The sequence below is a fragment of the Ruditapes philippinarum genome, unplaced genomic scaffold (assembly GCF_026571515.1).
Source record: "Ruditapes philippinarum isolate M1 unplaced genomic scaffold, ASM2657151v2 ctg5247_1_1_1_1, whole genome shotgun sequence".
Classification (NCBI taxonomy): domain Eukaryota; kingdom Metazoa; phylum Mollusca; class Bivalvia; order Venerida; family Veneridae; genus Ruditapes; species Ruditapes philippinarum.
The window spans coordinates 109,630-130,691 of record NW_026867327.1 but is presented as its reverse complement, the minus strand read 5'-3'; the positions used below and the strand labels follow the sequence as shown (position 1 = coordinate 130,691).

Sequence of the window (21,062 nt, the reverse complement as noted above, 5' to 3'; positions counted from 1 at the left end):
TTTCTCTAACTTCTGTATTTCTCTAACTTCTGTCTCAAATCCCATAATTTTCATTTGTCAGTGTACATTCTGTGGCAGTTTTTGACCAATCAAAAATCTGAGTTTGAGCTTATAGAATCTTGTTTAAATGTATTATAAAGGCTTTCCGGCGTGACTTTATGAGCCGCGTCACGACAAAACCAACGTAATGCGTTTGCGCAGACTGATCAGGATCCATGCTGTTCGCTCACAGACCCTATAACAAGTAATCAAACTGATAGCGAACAGCATGGATCCTGATCAGACTGCGCGGATGGGCAGGCTGGTCTGGATCCATGCTGGTCGCAAACGCATTACGTTGGTTTTGTCGTGACGCGGCTCATATGAAATTAATAATACTGACATGCCAAGCAGTAACAGAAGATTTATTCTGTTTATTTATAGATTTGAGTGATTACGCTTTTATTAACTTTTGTCTGCTCAATTTTGTCATGCTTCGATTTTTATTATAGGCTATTTGTTTTTGTTTTTTTTTTGTTTTTTGTTGTTTTTTTCAATAAATAAAGTATGGCGATTTTGATCCAAGGGAATAATTAACTAGGTAACTACTGAAGACCGATAAAAGTATTTTTTGATATGTATAAATCTATATATCTACTGCGAAAAACTACTGTCTGTACTTTGAAAAATAATACTTTCAAAAAGCATAATTGTTTATATAAAAGAAAAATGTTAATATATAGCCTTATAGTAAATATGGTGCGTGAACGACAGGATTGTTTTGCGATTAAAACCTTTCTTAAAATAGCAGCATAAAATTTTGCTCCGGAACATTTTATTCTGTTTTCGTACAGAATCGCACATAAGATTATGGAAACAATATAATTTGACTGAAAATATAACTTTTATATAAAAGAAAATATGTCATAAGATACAGCTTTAATCCCTTTAATATCCTTTTCATTGAATGAAATAATTCATATTTAAACAAAAATTAAACATCATTGTATAAGAGACAGTGCAGTATTCCGAATACCTTATTACAGACGACAGATTTTAAACCAATATGACAACGTTTAAATCGTCTGACTTACTTCAAGATGAATGATAACGTTAAAACTACTTTATTTTTCGAATCAGTTAGTCTATCAATTGCTTAATACGACTTACCAAAGAGCACGATTTTTAAGTTGTATTATTTTTTATTATATCTCAAAAACGAAATTCAATATTCAAATTCCACATTTGTATTGTATTGTATTTTTGAGACTGAAAAACGAAAAACTGTTTTGCCAATAATGAAAATAGCAAGCAAAATGTGTCATTTATTTATTTTATTTTCTGAAGTAGTTTGTACTGATGGTCCACTTTTAAACAGTATTTTTATAACTTATTCATAAGCTCTGAATAGTCGCTGCAGCCCGAAATTGATTTTTGTTTTCACTTAAAGCAGCACGCCTGAAAATTTTGAAAATTTGAATGTGTAATATTGTGAAGTAACCAAAAGGACCCAATTTACACATTATCAATGGCACTTACAAACCATGTAAATTACCAAAATAAGGTCAAAATATGAATAAATAGCATTTACTACGTTAGTAACGCAGTAGAAATATAGTTGTAAATACTGAAAAATCAGTCATTTATCGCACATAATATATATGTAAAATAGTACTTGAATCTTGAAACATTTTACTTTTCCTTACATCAAAGTACATTTTTCTCAAGTTTGATTTTATTAAAATATTTTGACTCATCACGAGACATGTAGCTTTAAAGGCCCATTATGCCTCAGAGATGCCATCATTTTTATTTCTAAAAAACTGTTTTTGGAATATAATCTTGTTACAGTTTCCAAACATATAAATATATGCTACATACAAGATCTATTTTTTTGCATCTTGAGATCTGTTGGCAATTGGTATAATTACAGTGAACTACTATTTTGTATGGAATACTACTTTGTTTATATTTTGGTACCTTTACGACACATAACGGCATGATCAGCGCTACTTTTTCAGTTGTAAACTTCCAACATCCTCTTAATCCATTATTTAAACATTATTAAACACATGTTTGACATTTCTGAAGAACTAAGTAAAAATGGATTTCTGAGGCGTAATGTGCCTTTAACATTGATTTTCAAATGAATGATTTTTAAATCAGCTTGTAAACACGTTAATTGAAGTTATACAACAAAGCCCAAACGCTTTTGTCAACACCAGCTGTTCTTATTTTATGAAAAACACGAGAAACCTTTCACTGATAACTTAAAAGTTAAACATCCAACCCGGCGCATTTTCATTTAGAACTAGTCATATTTTTCATACCACGTAAGAATTTATTCTAGCAGTTAATCATATAATTTCAATTTGTCTGTGTATTTGCTTGAAACTTTAATTGATAAACCTGTAAATATTGAATCACTAAATTCCCGCCGTGTTAATGTGCGCGCATGAAAATGTTCCTGTGACATGCGCACGGGCGGTCCCATTAACTTCTGATCTATTTAAGCTTGTAAGAATAAGCCCTGATGTCAAATACCACTTTCTTTTTGTCGCAGAAAAAGTCAAATAACTTCACATTGCATTCCGATAAACAAATATTTGCCCACTTCATTTATAATGTAACAATAGTTGGAGTAACATTTGCATAAAGCTGTGTACTTAATCTATTTAGACGAGAATCATTATTAAAACCGTTTAATTCTGTAAAGATTACAAAGTAAATATACTGAATAGACGCAGAGGGAGACTGGCTTATACAAATATAATAAAACGTTTAGCTACAATCAACAAAAGTCGTTTCATTTTTAGACTGTGCCTGTCTAAACCGGAAGTCATGAAACGTGAAAAGCACGCGCCGCGTTCTGGCGCAAACAAACTTTGTTTAGTGAGACGGCACTTTCAGTTTTCTGTAAAGACGTAATTTAAACGGTTTGTATTCAAATATACACATGCACCAGTCCAGAAATACTACGATATTATTATTATTATTATTATTATTATTATTATTATTATTATTTTGATTTTGATTTGCCCTTGCTTGCTACAGAAATTAAAAGGTACTCATTTCTGAGACGTGATGTGCCTTTAACGAAATAATATCTATATTTTATACAGGACTTCATAAATAAAATAAATTCTATTTCTCTTATATATAAAACAAGAGCTGTCGATAGGACAGTGTGCTCGACTTTTCTCAATGCAAGTGCTTATATCTTGTAAAACGAAGAGTCTGGATAATATAGAATTTTCTAAGTATAAAAAGGGCCATAATTCTGTCAAGATTTATGTTAGATATATCGGCCTTGGACGGTGACGTCCAATTATGTTTTCAAATAAGTATATTGTATGTTTCAACATATACCCCTCAGTTGTTTTGGAGATACCAACATGCACGCAAAATTTTAAGTGTGTCGCCAACTTGTGAGTACAACAGTTCTCCCCATTCCTCGAATAGTCGAGCTAATAATCCATTATTAGTTCCCGAAAAAATGAACAAAGTTAAAGAAAACTAATGTTCGACACAATGTACAAATTATTTGATATATGTGTACATAGTATAAAATAGTTAATTTTTTTATAATACATTTGTTCGAATTATTAAGGTTACGTACAAACTCTTACATAATTAATGCACTACTTTTGTGCTTAATTTGTTGATACATGCAGACGTTATTCTATGTTGTTGTTATTGTCGTGGTATTAGTGGTTGTGTTTTTTCGTTAACTAGAACTACTCAAGTTTAAGGACTGAAATACCTTTGTCTTATCAGAGAGTCTTAAACGTAATGATCCGGATGCTCTTAAATAAACTGTCATATGTTAAGGCTACGCAAACGTCTTGAAAATATATTTTTTTCTACATGTCTTCATAAATAAATTGTTTAAACAATATCATTTTTACACATTTCATTTTTCTTTGATAACACACAACTCTTTTCGATATTTGTTATATGAAGTTTATCTAGATTGTGCATGAGAATTGTTAATGTACTTTGAAATTTGAACTACTCTCTTCGGATAAAATTTCATTTTTATTGTTGTTGTTGTTGTTTGGTTTGTTTGTTTGTTTGTTTTCATGTATTTGTTTCGTCTTTTTGTATCATTCTTGTATCATTATTTAATGCATATAATGGATCTCATTATTACATGCATGTAAAATCAATTAGACGAAAGATTTTCAGTTAACCTCCCTAAAATTTACTTATCACACATGTATACCAATGCCAGATTGTAAAATGTTATTATTTATGATACAAATCCGTCCCGTTCTGTTCTGTTATGTGCTATTTTTTCTTTTTTAATCTCAACAAGTTAATTTCAAAATTTCTCCCTATTTTTCTCTTCCCATGGCTATCTATTTATTTTTTTTTTAATTTTCTCTAAAAATTTATTTTTTGGCCATAATTACTTGATTCAAGATTGACCTTAAAAACTGTTTAACACTGCCATTTGAAAATTTTATTTGAATGAATGCGAATTTATGATTATTACTCTAGTATTAGCCCAATTTTTGGTTCTTCAAATAAGTTTACTGAAAAAAAATGATAAAAATAGAAACAAACATTTAAGTAGTGTTTATACACATGTAGTTTATACTTCATATTTATGTTGTTGTTACACGCATTTGTTGTTTTTGCCATGATTTTGGTGGTATTTCTATTAACTAAATACAGAAGATTTAAGGATAGGAATATCTTTTGTCTTATCAAGTTATCAGACAATCTTAAGAAAACTGACATATTTCAAGGCCAGGCAAATGAATTGACAAAATATGTTTTATAGTGTCACAATATTGTCTTCACCTGTCTTCATACCTTTCCTTTTTTATTTGGTTTGTTTGTATTTTTACAAATAAAAATGTTCTACATCATATAAAGGTAGTCTCAATATTAGAAAAAATGAAATATTATTTTAATAGAATATGTTTCTGTTTATCGTCCCCGGGTTCGTTCGTCCGTTCATTCATCCGTCCGTCCGTCCGTCCCTCCGTTCGTTCTCTCGTTCGTTTAGACCTACAAGAAAATACGTTGCATTTAACCAGCGTTGAAGCTGCAAGTTTGAAAATTGTACAAAGATATATATCTACTGCAAAAAACTGTTGTTTGAATTATAGAAAATAACACTTCCAAAATGCTTGTTTCAAAGATATAATTATGGCAGTAAATTGCCATAAAAGCGAATGACGCATTATTGCTAGACGGATATCCTACTTAAAATAGCAAAATAATATTTTATTATTCTATTTAGGTATAATATTCATGTGTGTTAAATAACAGAAACATCCTATAACAACTGTTTCGAGAATGGACATAAAATGATTAAAACAATATACTTTTATTGTTAATATCTTTGTTTTAAATGTCATACGATATAGCGGCATACCCTTTAAATAACTTCGCCATGAATTTTTTTTTCTATAGAAAAGTAATATGTTATAAATAATAGTAGCATATTTTTATTTGATATTTATTCAATTTTTCTATTAACGGAATATTTTTCGTTTAAGATCTACTTTAAACGAATGACGTCAATATCATATGACTTACATTTTAAATGAAGTATTAAAACGGAAAAATAAATAAATAAAAAATTAAATGAGATACATTATGTTGAAATATTTAAATATTTTTTTCTTAGCCTTCATATGAGATAAGGAATGGAACCGAGGTTTTCATACATCTGTATGTATCAAAATGTTTCTCTGGGAATATACGCATCTGGGCGTCTTAAACGTCACTACTCTTATAGATAATAATAACGGTATATTCCACTTCAATTTTAAACAGCTTTAAAGATAACACTATCGGACTTTAATAACATTTTAAAGAAATTACAATCCATTTTTATTTGTTTGTCTCATAAATATGCTTCAAATTATCTTCTTAAGAAAATAAGCTCGCGACTAAGCGCGCGACCAGCACGCGACACCTTACTCAGCTCTCTGATTGGATAATTCGATTTTGGAGGAGGAGCACGGACGACTATTGGATTTTAATTGACGATTATTCTATTGATACACATTTCTATTTAACTACAATTGGATGCAGATTCATTTAACTGTTAACGCTATACTTGAACTAATTTGAAAGCATTTTTATTCAATTAAATCGAGCGAAATTGCACAAATACAAAGAGATAAAGAGATTTCTGTTTCATATGGCCACAGACCGAGGAATTACCCAAACTGTTAAAACGGTAATGTTTCAATTAAACATTTTGATCAATTTTAATCGTCTATAGATGTATCTGGAAACTTAAACACAATACGGAGTCAGAGAAATAAAAACCCAAGCAAGAGGCGGACATTTTTCTTCACACAAAAAATATATTTATTACAAGGAAACATGGAAAGTTTTCTTTACACTTTGGACGAGGATATATTTGACATTGATTATTATGAAAGTTCAGTCGACTATAGTGACGAACTCGCGTCAACGGGATCTAACGAAAGTGACATTGAGAACGTTCCGTTAAATTCATGCAGTTTCGGGAAAAGGTCAGGGAAATTTACCGGCAAGAAAGTTCAGCAGAGAAAGGCAGCGAATATGCGCGAACGTCGCCGAATGAAGTCTATTAATGACGCTTTTGACTGTCTCCGAAAATGTATACCTGTAACAGAACAGGTGGACAAAAAATTATCAAAAGTGGACACCCTTAAACTGGCTATGAGTTACATAAGTTACCTTGCAGATCTTATTAAAACTACTAATGATTTAACCTCAAGTGGACATATTCAAAACCAAGACAATAAGCAAGAAAAAGTGATTCTACGTTGTCAGTTTTCAGGTAGGAGGATATCTAAATTATGAATATTTATATAACTAAATATATACTAAAATATGTGCTTGAAATGGAATATTATAGAATGTGTAAGGAGAAAAAGAATATAACCTGTTAAATTGACAACTGTAATGTAATTTACTTTTCACTCGAATCTAAATTCAGAACAAATTTAATAATTGTTATTTGGTGTTTTCTTAATTTTTGGGCCTATCCATCGTCACCATTTCATACTTATGGGTGTATATGTATATCCCCTTCTCGAGATTCTGCCCTCTCCCCTAGAAAAAGGGGATTCAGTCTTGAATCCGCGCAATTTTATATCTAGGGTGTATATACATTACAAAACGTTAAAACTTAAGGACTAGGAAGAATATTATTAAAATATCCATTTTTAAACATTATTAAAACTCAATAACCATGAATAGTATTATTTAAATAACCATTTTTGTCAGAAATTTCATGGATACAAAACGTCACAAGTCCAGTTTAGATGCATATTTAAGTCTGGACAAAACCATCCGTCAGTTTTAAAGCAAAATTTTAAAGAATTACTGAATAAATAACGGACAGTGCAGACCATAATCAGGCGGCAGGGCTGAATTTGGTCTGCACTGGTGGCAACGGGGGGGGGGGGTATAATCTGTTACTGCCAGGGTAGAAGATTCATTAAACTTGTGACGGAATTCAAAGGGAATAAGATAATTAATTACATGTATATTGTATGTAGATATTTATGTTATAAACACAAAAACATGCAAATTTACAAATTTCAAAGTTAAATCTTAATTCATAGCTGATATAGAATCTATATTCCCAGTAGCTCTAGGGATTTATTTTCTGTTGGAATGGAATGCATATGCATCTGCAAGTGCGTATCCAAGACTGTACCCATTCTTTTTTCGGGGGGGGGGGGGGTGACAGAATCTCGACAAGGGGTAGTACATATAAATATACACCCTTAAGTATGATTTTTTTGTGCTTTTTTCTTCCGGCTGGAACTTTTGTGAATATTTTTTTAATGAATTAATTAACTATATTCTTTTTTTTTCACACAGTTCTTATTAAGATAAGAGTCACTATATTTATTATGATTTGTTATTCTATTTTCAGGGAATGACCTTGACCCTTGTGAAAGTCCGTTGCTGGGACACTCTCTCGCGTGGTTTGACGAGAAACAGAGCTCACCAAAAGATAACAAACTTTCCGCCAAAATCTGGTTCCCTCATTACGCAAATGATGCAGACCTTATTAACATTGCTAATTACACAAATGATTTTACAAAACATTTTACGTGACAAACTTGTATAAATGTATAAGAATTTGTTATTTTTTTGTTATGGATATTTATTATATGCATCCAGATTTCCTGCAATAGGTCTGCCGGTCTATTAATCTCCATGCCTATGCAACGGTAGTGGCTAATTTATATACTTTGTATGACTAAGGTGTGAACCGTTCAACAACCCGTCCATTACAAGCCCGCAATCCCCTCCATAGCACCGTTTGATCCAGATTGTTCGGATAAAAAGTGAATATTTCTACTAAAGTGTTTTTTTTTTTTTTGTTGTTTTTTCATAATGAAATGGAATTTATTACGATGGCTATTTTAATGTAATTTCAAAGTATACAACTTATGTATTAATGCATGCATGTATATATGTAAATTGAAAATAATCTTTGATATTTTCTATCGAAGTACGAACTCCACTGAGGTCCAAAAATCCTAAAACAATTATTTCTTCCATTGATCAACTGGGACACTTAAACGGAAATATATGCGAAAGCTAATAAAAAAAAATATAATAAGAATTAGATATTAGTATATCTGTACGATCCTTATAGTCCGATTTGAGTTGGAAGCGTTTAAACGGTTTTAAATTTTGGTAACTTTTTCACAATTATAATAACTATTCTGAAGGAAAAAAAATTATTAAAGGAACTCCACTGATATTTAAAAGCCTCAAAACATAACATTTGAATAATTATTTTGGAAAAACGAAGTGCGCGAAATGATCTGAAATTTTGCACAAAGATTCTTGGTCTAAACCTACATCAAATGGTACATAAATCTAGAAAAAAAATTTCAGTCCCATCATGTCAAAAAACCTCAGTGGAGTCCCTTTAATGATTTGAAATTTTCACACAAGCTTTTGGTTCAGACCTACATGAAATGATATGAAAAAATTCGAAAGAAAAAATTCCAGTTTCGTAAATTTCCAGTTTCGTAAAAAAAAACATACTCAGTGGAGTCACTCTGGGACAAAGAATAACTTATTCTTTGTCCTAGAGTCTTTTTAAAAGTCATTTGTACATATATTACTAATTGTGCTATTTTTAACAGCACGATGGTGCTGTCTTAAAATTTTACTTTCTCTGTTTTTGTTTGTACAAACATGGGATATATTGATCTACTGATCGTATTATATATCGTGCTGGGACATATTTATTTCTGTAAAACATTTTATTGAAGAAATAAAAATGCATTAGATTTTATTCGATTTTGATGTTACATTCACTTAGTACTTCTTAACACAAACATATCAGCAAATAGTCCCTTAAACTCGTTAAATATTTACATACGCCACGTGCCTGCTATTCAGCTTCAAGGGTAAACAACTTCCGGCGAATCAACATAGAAAGTGTGCACGTAAATAAATAGTCCATTGAAAACTTTGGCAAATACTATTGTTATACGGGCGTAGATGGACGCTTTTATTTCAAGACTTTGAAATACGAAAATTCGATTTTAGTATTTCTGGTACTCAGGATAATTAGCCGAGTGTATTCACGGAATGAATTAAGTAAATAAAACGGAAAGGTCTAATTAGTTTCCTCGAGCTTTTAATCAATAATAATTATTTCGCGTAGATCTACAATGGATGTGAATCGAAGACAACTGCTCATTTAAAAAATTGTCTTGTCTCAACCATTGTTATTTCAAATGAGTAGGGTGATTTTTTCTTCAAATAATTTACATTGTACTGTTAAAACAGTTTAATTTGACGAATCAAACCGCAAAGGTTGAACATGCTTAATTTTTTTCTTTCTTTTTCTCTCTTCAATCAATTATATTGAAGTTAAATAGGCAAAGGTCGAACATGCTTAAATCTTTTTTTCCCCTCTTTGTATTTCATTTGAAATTAACCGTCAATGCAGCTTTAAATAAAGGTGACTGTTTAATTGCTTGCACCAGATATTGTTCATCTCGCTAGCTAATTTCACATGTCAATAAATATAGTCCATGCAACAAAAGTATCAATGGGTATTGAATAAGTTGGATATTTGATTAAAACAATTATAAATGTATTAACATTTGAAAAAGAACGAAAGAAATATATTTAAAATAGGCAAGTTATGTTTTTTATTATTTATTTTTTCTATTATTATTTTTATTTGCTTTTTTATTTTTTTTTCAGTTAGAAGATATAAATGTGCACCTTACTAGCCTTCACGATATTTTCTATTACCAATGAAGAAAGAAAAATGTTTCTGAAATTAAAAAAAAAACATATAAAAATACCCCAACACTTTTTCAATATGTAATGTTAAAAGGATCACCGAATTTTGTTATGTATTATTTGATGGCCGTAAGGCTGATGTGAGTTGGTTGCCTTATGACAACCCAAAGACTTTCTTGCTATATTTCGGCATTCCTTGGCCTCCTTCATTTAAAAACACGTGCAACGATTTTAGACTGAAATATTTGGCTATTTTACAGAGGAATATATTGATTACAGAAGTAGTAAAGTTTTAATTTATTGTCTCATTTACATGTTTGAAATTACACAGTCATATCATTCAAAAGACTGTGTTTTGTTACTGCTTCACGGCGCATCAACACAGTTTAGGTCATAAGGCACCGAAACAGGAAAGATGATTTTGGCTAACCTCAGTGTCACAAACTTAAAGCAACCCCAGCGGTCAAAACCACCTAACCTGCTGGAGCTAAGAGATGTATATATTCCAGTAATTCGAACCCAGTTAGTCGCCTCTTACGAAAACACAGGATTTAAACGGTGACTGCAATTCTGATGTCACAACCCTTAAGGCAACCCCTCGGCCACTAGGGGCTCGAACAGAAGTAAACAAGAGGGCCATGATGGCCCCGAGGTCGCACACCTGTATTTAGGCCCCCGGAGCGGGGCTAGTTTAAACCCTAGGGCTTTTATTTGAACAAACTTGGAAGACACTCATTAAAAGATGTTTCATGATGTTAAGTTTTTACTACACACATATAATGAAAAACAATGACCTCCACCCCCCCCCCCTTTGGCAGGGCCAATTTTAACCCAAGGGCTTTTATTTGAACAAACTTGGAAGACACCCACACAAAGATGTTTCCTGCAATCTAACCTCTACCTCATTGGGTTTTTTAAAAGAAGATTTTTTTAGTTTTTACTATACACATATAGTTAAAAACAATGACACCTCTGGGGCGGGGCCAGTTTTAGCCCCAGGGCTGTTATTTGAACAAACTTTGTAGACACTTACTAGAAGATGTTTCATGCTTAATATCTAAACTCTAGCTATTTGAGTTTTTTCAAAGAAGATTTTTAAGTTTTTGCCATACACATATAAGGAAAATCAATGACCCCTAGGGCGGGGCCAATTTTGACCCCAGGGCTTTTATTTGAACAAACTTTGTAGACACTCACTAGAAGATGTTTCATGCTTAATATCTAAACTCTAGCTATTTGGGTTTTTTTCAAAGAAGATTTTTTAAGTTTTTGCTATACACATATAAGGAAAATCAATGACCCCCGGGGCCGGGCCAATTTTGACCCCAGGGCTTTTACTTGAACAAACTTTGTAGACACCCATTAGCACATCTTTCATGCTAAATATCTTAGCTCTAGCCTTTTGGGTTCTTTAAAAGAAGATTTTTTAAGTTTTTACTATATGCATTTAGGGAAAATCAATGACCAACTGGGGCGGGGCCAATTTTGACCCCAGGTTTTTTATTTGAACAAACTTGGTAGACACTTATTAGAAGATGTTTCATGCTAAATATCTTAGCTCAAGCTCTATGGGTTCTTTAAAAAAAGATTGTTTAAGTTTTTACTATATGCATATAGGGAAAATCAATGACCCCCGGGGCGGGGCCAATTTTGACCCCAGGGCTTTTATTTGAACAAACTTTGTAGACACCTATTAGAACATGTTTCATGCTAAATATCTTAGCTCTAGCTCTTTGGGTTCTTTAAAAAAAGATTTTTTAAGTTTTTACTATATGCATATAGGGAAAATTAATGACCCCCTGGGGCGGGGCCAATTTTGACCCCAGGGCTTTAATTTGAACAAACTTGGTAGACACTTATTAGAAGATGTTTCATGCTAAATATCTTAGCTCTAGCTCTATGGGTTCTTTAAAAGAAGATTTTTTAAGTTTTTACTATATGCATTTAGGGAAAATCAATGACCCCCGGGGCCGGGCCAATTTTGACCCCAGGGCTTTTATTTGAACAAACTTTGTAGACACCTATTAGAACATGTTTCATGCTAAATATCTTAGCTCTAGCTCTATGGGTTCTTTAAAAAAAGATTTTTTAAATTTTTACTATATGCATATAGGGAAAATTAATGACCCCCTGGGGCGGGGCCAATTTTGACCCCAGGGCTTTTATTTGAACAAACTTTGTAGATATTTACTTAAAAATGTTTCATGTATAATATCTAAACTCAAGCTATTTGGGTTTTTTCAAAGAAGATTTTTAAGTTTTTGGTATACACAGATAAGGAAAATCAATGACCCCCGGGGCGGGCCAGTTTTGACCCCAGTGCTTTTATTTGAACATACTTGGTAGACACCCCCCATTAGAACATGTTTCATACTAAATATCTTAGCTCTAGCTCTTTGAGTTCTTTAAAGTGACATTATGCCCATCCAAGGGTATATAGTGAGTGAACGGGTGAACATCAAAATAAGCTTTCATTTTGCCATAATTCTTTTTAATTTAATAATTAAGTTCGCATAAACAATAAATAATGCACAGATCGAAACGAAATTTCTGTAAATATCCATTAGAATTTACCTATCACGCTTAGTTTATTAAAAGAGTGGGGCAGTCTGTTTAAATGTAAGGCAGATTTATAATTTTATCCTAAACATTTTTAATATCAACTGTTGGTCAAACACCATTTTGTGTGTCAATGTTTTGAAATATAAAGTCAATTCAGCTCAACTTGACTATGAAAATATGAGCATAATGTCACTTTAAAAGAAGATTTTTTAAGTTTTTACTATATGCATATAGGGAAAATCAATGACCCCCTGGGGCGGGGCCAATTTTGACCCCAGGGCTTTTATTTGAACAGACTTGGTAGACACTCATTAGAAGATGTTTCATGCTAAATATCTAAGCTCTAGCTCTTTGGGTTCTTTAAAAGAAGATTTTTTAAGTTTTTACTATATGCATATAGGGAAAATCTATGACCCCCTGGGACGGGGCCAATTTTGACCCCAGGGCTTTTATTTGAACAAACTTGGTAGACATTCACTAGAAGATGTTTCATGTCAAATATCTAAGCTCTAGCTCTTACGGTTCTTTAAAAGAAGATTTTTTAAGTTTTTACTATATGCATATAGTGAAAATCAATGACCCCCGGGGCGGGGCCAATTTTGACCCCAGGGCTTTTATTTGAACAAACTTGGTAGACACTCACTAGAAGATATTTCATGTCAAATATCTTAGCTCTAGCTCTTTTGGTTCTTTAAAAGAAGTTTTTTTAAGTTTTTACTATATGCTTATAGGGAAAATTTATGACCCCCTGGGGCAGGGCCAATTTTGACCTCAGGGCTTTTATTTGAACAAACTTGGTAGACACTCATTAGAAGATGTTTCATGCTAAATATCTTAGCTCTAGCTCTTGAGGTTCTTTAAAAGAAGATTTTTTAAGTTTTTACTATATGCATTTAGGGAAAATCAATGACCCCCGGGGCCGGGCCAATTTTGACCCCAGGGCTTTTATTTGAACAAACTTTGTAGACACCTATTAGAACATGTTTCATGCTAAATATCTTAGCTCTAGCTCTATGGGTTCTTTAAAAAAAGATTTTTTAAATTTTTACTATATGCATATAGGGAAAATTAATGACCCCCTGGGGCGGGGCCAATTTTGACCCCAGGGCTTTTATTTGAACAATCTTGGTAGACACTCACTAGAAGATGTTTCATGCCAAATATCTAAGCTCTAGCTCTTACGGTTTTTTTTAAAAGAAGATATTTAAAGTTTTTTCTTTCGGTTGCCATGGCAACCAGAGTTCTGCATGGAATTAAATTCTTTGAACAATTTTTAAAGGTGACCACCAAAGGAACATTCCTGTGAAGTTTGGATGAAATTGGCTTAGTGGTTTATGAGGAGATGTCATTTAAAGTAAAAGTTTACGGACGGACGGACGGACGCCGGACGAAAAGCGATCACAAAAGCTCACCCTGTCACTTTGTGACAGGTGAGCTAAAAAAACAATCTATACAGATTTCTATGAGACATTATGTTTGTAGGTATATACATACATAAACAAGAGGGCCATGATGGCCCTGAGGTCGCTCACCTGTATATAGCCCCCCCCCCCGGGCCAATTTTTACCCAAGGGCTTTTATTTGAACAGACTTGGTAGACACCCATAAGAAGATGTTTCATGCTAAACATCTAAGTTCTAGCTCATTGGGTTTTTTAAAAGAAGATTTTTTAAAGTGACATTATGCCCATCCAAGGGTATATAGTGAGTGAACGGGTGAAAATCAAAATAAGCTTTCATTTTGCCATAATTCTTTTTAATTTAATAATTGAGTTCGCATAAGCAATAAATAATGCACAGATCGAAACAAAATTTCTGTAAATATCCATTAGAATTTACCTATCACACTTAGTTTATTAAAAGAGTGGGGCAGTCTGTTTAAATGTAAGGCAGATTTATAATTTTATCCTAAACATTTTTAATATCAACTGTTGGTCAAACACCATTTTGTGTGTCAATGTTTTGAAATATAAAGTCAATTCAGCTCAACTTGACTATGAAAATATGAGCATAATGTCACTTTAAGTTTTTACTATACACATATAGTTAAAACAATGATACCTCTGGGGCAGGGCCAGTTTTGACCCCCGGGCTTTTATTTGAACAAACTTTGTAGATATTTACTTAAAAATGTTTCATGTATAATATCTAAACTCAAGCTATTTGGGTTTTTTCAAAGAAGATTTTTAAGTTTTTGGTATACACAGATAAGGAAAATCAATGACCCCCGGGGCGGGCCAGTTTTGACCCCAGTGCTTTTATTTGAACATACTTGGTAGACACCCCCCATTAGAACATGTTTCATACTAAATATCTTAGCTCTAGCTCTTTGAGTTCTTTAAAAGAAGATTTTTTAAGTTTTTACTATATGCATATAGGGAAAATCAATGACCCCCTGGGGCGGGGCCAATTTTGACCCCAGGGCTTTTATTTGAACAGACTTGGTAGACACTCATTAGAAGATGTTTCATGCTAAATATCTAAGCTCTAGCTCTTTGGGTTCTTTAAAAGAAGATTTTTTAAGTTTTTACTATATGCATATAGGGAAAATCTATGACCCCCCGGGACGGGGCCAATTTTGACCCCAGGGCTTTTATTTGAACAAACTTGGTAGACATTCACTAGAAGATGTTTCATGTCAAATATCTAAGCTCTAGCTCTTACGGTTCTTTAAAAGAAGATTTTTTAAGTTTTTACTATATGCATATAGTGAAAATCAATGACCCCCGGGGCGGGGCCAATTTTGACCCCAGGGCTTTTATTTGAACAAACTTGGTAGACACTCACTAGAAGATATTTTCATGTCAAATATCTTAGCTCTAGCTCTTTGGGTTCTTTAAAAGAAGTTTTTTTAAGTTTTTACTATATGCTTATAGGGAAAATTTATGACCCCCTGGGGCAGGGCCAATTTTGACCTCAGGGCTTTTATTTGAACAAACTTGGTAGACACTCATTAGAAGATGTTTCATGCTAAATATCTTAGCTCTAGCTCTTGAGGTTCTTTAAAAGAAGATTTTTTAAGTTTATACTATATGCATATAGGGAAAATCAATGACCCCCTGGGGCGGGGCCAATTTTGACCCCAGGGCTTTTATTTGAACAAACTTGGTAGACATTCACTAGAAGATGTTTCATGCCAAATATCTTAGCTCTAGCTTTTACAGTTCTTTAAAAGAAGATTTTTTAAGTTTTTACTATATGCATATAGGGAAAATCAATGACCCCCGGGCCGGGGCCAATTTTGACCCCAGGGCTTTTATTTGAACAAACTTGGTAGACACTCACTAGAAGATGTTTCATGCCAAATATCTTAGCTCTAGCTCTTTGGGTTCTTTAAAAGAAGATTTTTTAAGTTTTTACTATATGCATATAGGGAAAATCAATGACCCCCTGGGGCCGGGCCAATTTTGACCCTAGGGCTTTTATTTGAACAAACTTGGTAGACACTCATTAGAAGATGTTTCATGCCAAATATCTAAGCTCTAGCTCTTACGGTTCTTTAAAAGAAGATATTTAAAGATTTTTCTTTCGGTTGCCATGGCAACCAGAGTTCTGCATGAAATGGAATTCTTTCAACAATCTTGATAGAGCTTCATACAAAGAGTAGTCCTGCCAAGTTTCATTAACATTGGCCTTGCGGTATCATAGAAGATGTCCTTAGAATATTTAAAATGTGGACGGACGACTGACGACGGACGCCATTTGGTTGGCCATCCTAAAAGCTCACCTGCACTTTGTGCAAGGTGAGCTAAAAACATACAATTATACCATTCCTTATATGTACAGACATAAGATATACAAAATGTAAATAAGACTTTAAAGTTTATAAACATACTAATAAGAACAAATTGAATCCATCTTAAAGATGTATGCGTCCAGATGAACCAAAATAAGTTCAAGAAAATCAAACTTGAGAAAAAGGTACTAAGATTTTAAGAAAAGTAAAAAGATTCAAGTAGTAATGTTAATATGTTAATATGTGCCGTTAATCACTTATTTTGGAGTAATTATCACTACATTTCTACTGCGTTACTAACGCAGATAGGCGTAATTTTGCATATTTTGACCTCTTTTTGGTAATTTACGTGGACTGTACACATGCAAGTGCCGTTTGCAATGTTTAAATTACTGACTTTGTTCACTTAAAAAAAAAAACAAAAAAAACAACTTTTTAATAGATTTTCAAAATTTTCATGAAAATTGGCATGAATCTGGAGACATGTTTTAAAATATTTAATTTACTACACCGTTTTCTTATTTACTAGCAAATATTTTCTTTTGGTGGATTAGGTATCATTCCATGATTGGTGAAGGGAAATTTGACTTTATTATTTGTCTTCTTGTGGAAGATATGATAAACTGAAAAGGCCTTGTTAAAAAGATCACCATGATGAAGATTTTCAACATCAAAACTGTCTCACGGGTCTGCAATATGATTAATTTACAATCGGCAATTCTTATACTAATTGCTCTGTCCGCTTATGAACGTTTGTGTCAAATATTATTTTTAATTTACAATGCTAACTCAAAAGTCTTCAAAATTGCACAGAAAATTGGATTTTAAAGACCAGTCGGAATTCCCCTCGTATTATATTCTGTTTCAACACGGATAGCTGTTGATCTTTTAAAAAATTTAAGGATTATTTGACATGACATGAAAAGCAGACGACAATTGCGATGCAGACGACAGTCCAGTTCAACGACTTATCGTCTGCGGGAGATCGTGACCTCTTATAAGCGCGCGCAATCGCCCGCGTTAATATACGAGACTAATGATTTAAAATCTGAAGAAATCTTAGACATTTTTATTTTAATTGCAATTCAAACCGGGTTGATTGCTTTCCAGTTTTTATCACCCGCTTAAAGATGTTGATTGTTTTCATGCAGTGCAAATATCTGTCAGTCTTTGACATTGATAGCCTTATATTTCATACCAGGTAATTAATCTCATCAATTTAGCCTCGTTTCTATTTTCATAGTTCAAAGAATCCATATCAAAAGCATATCGGACCCCATATAACCTCTTTTTCATTTTTAGAGTCAAAAATATCTACACAAAATGTATATCGTACTCTAAATAGCCTCATTTTCAAGGTCAAAAACTTCTTACAAATTTCTTATTGTACTTGAAGTGATAGTTATTTCAAAATGTCATAAAATGGTGGAGTGAAATAAAGATGTTAATTATACATTGCTGAGTTCAATACTGATTCTAGTGGAGTCGAAACGTATATCAGACTCAACTAGCGCCCCGTCCAATATAGGTTTTACAGCTGTGTGTCGTACAAAAGAATTCAATATTGCACTCAACCATATATAAGAAGAAATCTAATAGTATACCAAACATTTCTACATGTGTTTTCCGCAAGGATAGTCCAGGATCTTCTTCAGGGTTTCTTTTAAATAAACGGCAATGTTGGTTATGTCCATTGCTACAAGAAAACGCTACACTTGCATGCTTCTATGTAATATAACCCAATTCTATTGAATGACTCTTTTCTAACCACAGTTAAAATAAAGAAAACTCTTTAAATCTTTTGAGGATTCCAGATATATGTATAACATAAATGTATCTCAAAGTTTTTTTCCGAGCTCCGTTAAAACTCAGACAATCCCCGCATAAATTTAGCACGTGTGAGTTGGTTCTCGTGCCTATATACGTGTTATCAATTTATCCCACAATTGTTTTATTTTATTATTTTTATTTTGCTGTTTGACAAACCATTAAAAAGTTCTAGAATTTCTCTTTCAAATGTCAGAATACCAAGCGAATCTACACAACTGACTTATGCCCTTGATTTAGTCAGGGACTTCTAAAGACTGCAATTAAAATTACAAATACATTGTCATACAGTATGTTTTAACAAGAGTCTTTTTTGGTGCGAACAGTTGTGCCTCTTGTTTAAACCAAAACCTTGCAAGTGATTTCACCTTTTTAACAAATCAACCTGACCTGAGAAAATTGCCACAAATCACGTCAATATCAAATTTACTTTAGCCGTCTTTTTAGCACGACATTAAGGATGAATCAGAAAGAATAAAAAACCAATTGTGTGTTGAATTTGATTGCAGGCTTGCATACAATATGTTGAATAAACAATATAAAAAAATACACCGATTAAAAAACGTTACTTCTTCAGTAACATGAAATGCTGTCGGGGCTAAAAGTTTAGAGGGAAATGAGCAATAAAAAGCGAAAAGTAGATACTCATTTCGCGTTTCTTAAGACGTACTTCATTTAAAATTTATGATATAAATGCTTAATAAAACTGATCAGTGAGAACTTTACAATTACGGCACGTGTGAAATTATTTTGACACGCGCAAGAACAAAATAAACGCAACAATTTAAGTTATAGCATTTTTATTGCGGTACTTTAGAGCTTATTTTCGATCAATTGAACGCTTCAAATGCTTGTTAAATTTCCGTTTTATACCCAGTAAGGAGATTTCAATGGGGCTTGACTGGTCTTTATAAATGCTTGAATTGTCACGTAGTGCGTATATAAAATATTTCGTGTCAAACGTCTGTAAACAACCACCCTTCATGTAACTTGGAAAAATAAACGTTTGCAATTACACTGAGGTTTTTGCCTTCTTTTTTCTGAGCAAAGTCTCTTTAATCCAGAAGGGAGTGACTATTAAAGAAAACAGCGATTTATAGTTAGAATTAACATAAAAAGGATAAAAAAATGTAAAATGAATTAAAATGTAATAAAAGAAAGTCAAATTTTGAGAATAAATAGGTAATAAATCACTGTTTTATGTATCAAGTACATATATTTTTTGGCTTATCATTCGTTGTGTTGTGATCGAGAATGCTACTGATTCGAATCCCTGGATGGTCTTTGTTTCTCTCGCCGGTCGGTTAGCTCAGTTTCTTTTTATGGTGGGCTAGGTTTCATTATGGAAAGTTAATTCACCGGAAAAATGAATAACTCTGTAATGTTACGGTTTACGACTGTGTATTCTCATAGGCAGGGTCGGTGGTTCTACTTTCAAAAAACAATTTTGGGAAATTTCTCGCCGACGTCTTCACATAACATGAACAAATTGTCCAATTAAAATAAATGTCTTTTTCTTGGACGGATATAACAAGCAATAATCTAATGTGGTACTTGGTTTGCAAATATTTTATCTATCGACGGATCAAATCTACGAATTTGCCATCGTTCCTGTTTTCGACAAAGAAACGAAAACTGGACACTAACGGACAAACATGACGTAAATATATTGTACAAAATTCATAAGTTTGTGTATACATACATAAAACATTGCAGTGAGCATGTAGTTATATTGTCATGTGAAAGGTCATCGTGTAATAATTTGAAAAAGAACACCAAAGCATGTGATATACAAATATACATATGGCGAGTCTTAATATGACATGTATTAACCTTAAACAAGGATCGTAAGTTTATATCATAAGATAATGACATATAAATAACTCTATTTAAAAAGCAATTCAAGTTTGAAAATATGAATATTTTACACTTTCAGTACAAAGAAAAATCAGTGACGTTTATCACATATTTAAACAATATATATCAGATGCTGACAATAACTTTAAGAGTAGTCTGTTCCAATGTCACTGAATGCCATGTATACAAATTTAATGATAATAACTTGATATTGATATGACCATCGTTGGAACTTACGGCTGTCGATATTTATATATTCCGTGAACACTTCCGGTGTTTGTTGTTGTTTTTGTTTGTTTTATGGCGCAGCACAGTTTAAGTCATATGGCGCCGAAGCAGTAAAGACGATTTTGGCTAACTTCGGGTGTTACAAACAGGGGTAAAAAACACTAGCGTTTTTGTACAAGTTCAACCTTTACAGAGCGTCCATCTGAAGAGTGCATTCGTTGGTCGCAAGGTAGCTAACTATTGCCAAATTGCGAAAAGAAGAAACTTGAACGAAAACGTTCACGGAATATATAGGGGATCGTAAAATCAACGTGGATTTTGGACGTTTGACTACAAGAGAGTCCACTATCTATTTACTAGGGGCGCCGTGGCCGAGTGGTTAAGGTCGTTGACTTCAAACCACTTGCACCTCACCGCTGTGGGTTCGAATCCCGACAGGGACTTTGGATTCTTACATGTGAGTAAGCTATCCAGCTAGCTTACGAAACGTCGGTGGCTCTACTCAGGTGCCCGTTCGTGCCTGAAATAATGCACGAAGGGCATCTGAGTTCTTCCTCCACTAGTAAAGCTGGAACGTAGCGATATGACCTATACTGTGACATAAAACCCAAAACAAACAAACAATC

General features: G+C 33.0%; 1 protein-coding gene across 1 annotated transcript; it reads left to right on the top strand.

The window, feature by feature from the left end:
• The first annotated feature begins 5,696 nt into the window (after positions 1-5,696).
• Positions 5,697-9,262, top strand: LOC132735735 (pancreas transcription factor 1 subunit alpha-like). Its single transcript, XM_060722723.1, has 2 exons — positions 5,697-6,772; positions 7,880-9,262. The coding sequence occupies exons 1-2, from the start codon at positions 6,331-6,333 to the stop codon at positions 8,062-8,064; spliced, it is 627 nt and encodes a 208-aa protein (XP_060578706.1). The 5' UTR covers positions 5,697-6,330; the 3' UTR covers positions 8,065-9,262.
• Positions 9,263-21,062: the final 11,800 nt, after the last annotated feature.